General features: G+C 39.3%; 1 protein-coding gene across 2 annotated transcripts in view; it reads right to left on the bottom strand.

Annotated features, from left to right (window-relative positions):
* Positions 1-1,004: 1,004 nt before the first annotated feature.
* The window catches only part of NCOA2 (nuclear receptor coactivator 2), a 197,073-nt gene continuing 192,077 nt past the window's right edge, over positions 1,005-6,000 (bottom strand). For both annotated transcript variants that reach the window (XM_075141677.1, XM_075141678.1), the window contains exon 24: positions 1,005-4,775. In XM_075141677.1, coding sequence (XP_074997778.1) covers positions 4,764-4,775 — 12 coding nt within the window. In that variant the 3' untranslated portion in view covers positions 1,005-4,763. The remainder of the gene's footprint in view (positions 4,776-6,000) is intronic.

Raw genomic sequence — 6,000 nt, 5'->3', positions numbered from 1 at the left:
GTAATTCAAAGCCTCTGGGCATCCCTGTTCCCTCCCTGTGACTGGTGTCCGTCTCTAAAGCCTGATCCAGAAAGTAAAAGGCAGCACTTCTCTTTCAAAAAGTCAGTTACATCAGAGGTCATTGTTAGCTCATCATATTTAGACTGATGCCAGGAGTTTTAGCTAAAACGGTTGTCAAGAATTTTCATCTTTTTATTATCAATAAATTATAAAGGAATAATTGTGCCTAAAGGTGAAGTTCCGATAGGAAACATTTTTTCTCTTGCTATACACAGATGTTTTCTCTACTTGTTTCTGAACTTAGATTGGGAAGAAACATCCTCCTTCTTGCTTTCCTTAATGTGGCAGTATTTTCCTCATACCCAAGGACCACCATCATTTTGCTGAAGCCAAGAGAACTGCAGGAGAAGCCTTGTTTTAGTAGGAATGGTGAAAGGGTAAGAGTATTTGGAGGTCTTAAACAAATATTCTTTGGAGTATTTTAGCTTCTAAAATCTTTAATATGAATAGTTTTTCTCTGTCACTCATTTCCCAGAGGGAGCAGCAGATCATTCTGATGAACAAGCATCCTTGTGGCTGCTTTTGTGTTTGGTTGGTTTGTTTAAATTGACCCATCAAACATTTCCAACTGTCTTAACTGAACATTTGGCATAGCAAGAACCAGCTCTTACTCTACTCTGTCCCACTTCGCACCATTCGAGGTCGGCCTCGCTGAAACCATCATGAAAGACGCCCGTTTTGTCCTGACTGCGATATAAAAAAGTACTCATCATGAACTGTTTTCACATTAAGCTATGCGATAAACATTTTCAATATAGCACTATAAAGGCAACAGGATTTGAGAGTAACAATTAGTTGGAATATATATAAAAGCCTTCGACACAGAAAGCCAGCTGTCTTTTTAAAACCTGCCGATTCATCTACCCTCTAGTGCTCTAGTACTACATCTTATACCCTTTTATGAATAAATGAAGACACAACAGAAACACGTTGAAATCTCTAAAGCCATGTAAAACCCGAAGGCATTAAAATTTATTAAATGATGCAATAACAACAGAATTCTTTATTTACAATAGCATTATTTAACATCAAATAAGCAAATAGCATCAGCAAAGCAATATTAACTTGCATAAATGTATTTAAAATTTCTCTGAATATATCTACCTTTGCATAAACTGCTCACACTAGAAATACAAACATCAATGCAGGTGAACAAAGTGATGTTCAGAGTCAACTCCGTTTTGAAAATAAATCACAACCTGAAACACTGTAAGCTTTCTCCTGAAGAACCATAGTTTATATATTGCTTAATTTTACCCTTGTATAATCTTTTCATATACACACATCTCAGATGCAACTTCATGATGAACTGTACAAATAAAACCCACAAATGACATAAAGGGAAAAAATTAAATGACAGTAAATGTTTGAAGAAATGTGTCCATCATCTCTATTGAACAACATAAAGATTAAGTGATGATGCACTTATTCCAAAATTGTACACAATTCACTATACAAATATAATACATCAGACAGCTATGTAGGAATATACAAGACTTAAAAACAGATCTAAGGCATTATGCTAGATTTTAGCATTTTGAGGTTCTTGCACATAGCTTTTACCTGTAGTAAGAAACTTAAAAGATTTGTTTTAGTCTACAAAGAAACACCAGGGAGAAAATTCTAATTAAAATCAAAGCCACTACAGTAAATTTTCTTTTGTGCAGAGAATGCTTTTGCTCTTAGGCAGCATACTACCATACAAATACTAGAAAACTTTTAAATTCACACCAACAATTAATGGCTTAAGTTGCATTTCAAAACTGATTGTGTATCTTTGGGTTCTGCAAGTGGAGCTGTGCCACCCATTTCATCTGTTAAGCCCATATGAATTCCGCTTTTAAACAAAGATTAAAAAATGTATTGTATAAACTGCAAAAACATTGCTTTTAATTAATACAGGCCCAAAGGGATACCGGTGTGGGACAATATTTTAAAGATCGAGTACAAATTAATTCATTGTAGCAAAACAGCTCACTTCACTTTTTAAACTTACCACATTACATGAACACTTAAACAGGTCATATGACCATGTATATATGCTTTTTTTTCACATTATGCGCCTTTCACATTTAGTAATGTAAGTAGAACACTGATTAATTGTTCTGTTAAACAAAATCCAAGTACTTTCTCCGACAAATTTACTGTATACAGGATGAAAAATACTGATAATGAAGGGAATTGATTTGGCTTTTTTGTTTCTATAGTGATCAATATGATCAGAAGATTCCTTCACTCACTTCTCTCTTTCATCAGTTAGAAGATGACTAAAGTCACGATGAACCCAAACGGAGCCAAAGTGATAGGTACAATCTCCTTTCTTTCAATGGCAATGGATGAAGAAGTATAATAATCACTACAGATGAAAAGGGTTTGCAGGTCTGTCATGAAACAGGACAAATTTAAACTATTTTGTCCACTGTGAAAAAGAATAATCTATCTGCAGAGGTTACGGTTAAGAACCGAAAAAGAATGGAAAAGAAACAAAATTATTTTAAAACTCATTTACACTTTGTGGTGCATGAAGTTAATTCCTTCAGATTTATACATTTCTTATTATAAATAATTTTTTGTCAGATATATAATGCAAGTTTAACACAAATGTTGTTGTAGTAATGAGGCTGTGCAGCTCAGGGCTGACAGTTATTTTGGTTTCCCATCAGCAGGTAAGAGGATGGCTCAGCTGGCTACATACTCTGTTTGAGTTTGGTAACAGAACGGTGACAGCTGAAAAATGTGGTTTCTCCAGAACGGTGGCACCGCCCTCCTTAGGGACAAACACAACTGTACGTTTCCTGGGCTTTCATCAAAAGCCTTCTGCAGAAACAGCCTATTTCGAACTTTATCATATTTTCCTCAGCCTTAATACAGAATAGCTGCTACTTTATTTGAACTCCCACCTGAAAACCAAAACAAATTAAATGGCAACAGAATAAACCTTTCACTCCCAAAAGGCATGGCTGATGAGATATTATCGAATGCACTGCGTTTTCCATGACAGCAAAAAATTTGCTTTCAGGTTAGAAAGTTTGTGGATGGGGGGTCAGCGGAAAGAAAACAGAGGTCAAAAACATCAATTTCTTAATATTTCAAGTCCTCAGAAACTGATGTCAGTTTAGTAAAAGATTATTCCAACCACAGTGGGCAAGGAAAAAAACCACCCCCTAACAGTGGCCTGCTCAGTAACAGTTAGTTTTTCCTAAGATTTGTTACGAAAGGATATAAACATACAAAAATCAAGAATTGGTTCCTACAGTGGCTGCATATAATATAGGTTAGTTAAATGACATTATGAGCAGAATCACAAGGTTTAGAAAATGAGAAGTCTCAAGCCTACAAATTAGGTCTAATCAAGGCATTGTGATCCTTTACAAAACACTTTTCCAGGAGACACACACGGCTAAGAAGATATCTAATTTAATACTGAAGTACCTCATTTGGAATCAACTTCACAACATGTATATCTCACAAAAATTATACAAGTAAAACACTTAAGTTTTCAACTTAAATTATTGCTTGTTTACATAGAAACTGGATTTTATGTACCTTACAAAATGTCCTCGTAGTCCACACTGCTTTAAAATAATCAGAAACGCACGATAGTGGTGAAGTCTGTAGTGATATCTGCTATAGGTATTACAGGAATTGTTATTTTCCCAGCTAAGGGGATGGGAACCAGAAATTATCATGCTTCAAAGCAGGTATCTTGAGCTCTTTGATATTATGCCCCAATTCTGCCACTACCATAATCAGTACATGCATTACCATCGAACTTTGCTGTTCAGCATCCAGTAACTGGCTGTCCAGATTGCTGGAAACACACCTAGGGAAATAAAGGGGTAACCTGTTTTTTATTCTATTAGAAAGAAGAGGAAGATGACAGAGGTCAGGAGAGCCAGGTAAAAAAATCAGGGTTTGCTGATTGTTAGGAATTTAATTAAATAAGAATGTAACCAACTTGTATTTTTGGATTCATGACTTGCATTATAAACATTACCACAAAACCCAACCAAAACGCCCCTTATAAACAGCCCTCTCACAGGGTAATTTCCATCTGTTTACAACTTTAACCCCATTCAAAATTGGTCTGTATAGTTTTCTACATCGGTTCATCTTCTCTGACTCATTGTCAGTGGAACGCGCCTGTTGGAGATCTCTGTATGTACCAGACGTTGCTTCTACACCCTCCTCCACGCCTCCTCTCAGCCCCAAAATGCAGGCCTTAGTCTAAAACACCAGTTTTCAGACGGAACTGAATCCTTTGCACCAGACTGAGTAAGCCAGGGAAAACAAAGCAAAAAAACCAAGGTGTAGAACTAAACAGAAACAGAACAAGAGCATGGTTGTTTTTCCTTAAATACATACATTTAAATACATTCAATCTGACATGGTTGATGAAAATTGCCTGTCAACATTTACTTCGCAGGAGAGATCTAAGTTGCACTAAGGTGAATGCAGTGAACAGACTGAGCAACTGTCTGTACGCTAGCTTCAGACTGTCAAAGAAGAGGCTGCTCTTCGGCAACGACCGCCCGGCTCCCCTCGGGAAGGCAGGGCCGAGTCCTGTCGGCAGCAGGCAGCCGCCACCGGCGCTGGCAGCTCAGCTGGGTCACGACAAACAGACGCAGCTCTTCAAACCGGTAAGGATTTGGGGCCGTAAGCCCAGTCAGCTGAAGAAAGGAGCAACCGAACCACCCTCAGGGTCAGCAGTATTTCTGCAAAAAAAGAGAAATTGGAGAAGAACAAATGAATTCTTCCTTCTGCAATAGCGAAGATGGACAGGTGAATGAGAGCTGGATGCTGGGCTGCAGCATCCACTGTCGATCATACACCGGTGCATTATTTTAAACCTGAAAATTAATTTGAATTTATAAAGCTAGAACGTCTCTTTGTGTACGCCGATACAATTGACCTGCGATTTAATTCCAGTGATATCAGTGAGGGTTTGATTTCACTGCATTCTTAGGTCCCTAATTCATTCCAGTTATCACGGACATTGTAACAACTCGGATCAGCTGCCTCTCGTAGACTCCAGCTAAAGGCACAGCAATATGGTTTACGAGAAGTCTCATACTTGGAGTATGAGCAAAATCTCCCTGTGTTACTGCTGTACCACTCTCAAAGGAAACAATTGCCTTGGTTCACTTTCCCCTCCAAGAATCATAATAAAAAAGGGAATAAAGAAGTAAAAAAGGTGTCAGCTACCGATTCCTAGAGATGTTCTTTACATCATGCTTACTACCCTTGCAGTGTCTTTACGCAAATAGAATACAAACTGGTTTCAGCTGAGTTGATTATTTTGTACTTTCTTATTTAAAAAAAACCTCAGGATGTGGTTTTCACAGTTGTTTTAAGACTGTCCCTTCCAGAGACTGCAATCTGTGCCTCTCTGCCTTCCTCCCCTTGCAAACTCCTGCTCCCGTGGGGCGCTGCGGTCAGTCAGGTCAGAGAGCCAATCCAGCCAAAACCCATTTTTCTCCTCCCCTGGGGCTGCTTTTCACTCGTATCCTGTGGCTCCGGCAGCGGAGCTGCTCTTTGCTCGCAGGCTCCTGTTGTGCGCAAGGACCCTGTTTGCTCGGGGATGGCGCTGGTAGTAGGCAGCTCTCTCGACGGTCCGTGTGCCTGCCAGGCTGCCTTCTGGAAGCTGTCTACACCATGCTTTGGACTTTACCGCACTCTCCTCTGCAATCACAGAAGGCCTAGAAATGTATTGTCAAATAAAGTGATCGTCAGGAACCATCCCGCGATTCAGGAAAGAAAGGTCCCATGTTTTGTACACCTGCTGTTCCCAGCCCAGCTGGTGCAGCTGGAGCTCTTTGGGGGTGACCAGCCATGAGCACGGTCTGGAGGCCAACACAGTGAGTCCTGCTCCTGCTCCTCCTCACTTCCTCACAGCACAGAGACACCATACTCGCATCCCTCAAATCCTGATTAATATGG

The sequence above is a fragment of the Calonectris borealis genome, chromosome 2 (assembly GCF_964195595.1).
Source record: "Calonectris borealis chromosome 2, bCalBor7.hap1.2, whole genome shotgun sequence".
Classification (NCBI taxonomy): Eukaryota; Metazoa; Chordata; class Aves; order Procellariiformes; family Procellariidae; genus Calonectris; species Calonectris borealis.
This window is presented reverse-complemented; position numbering and strand designations above follow the sequence as displayed.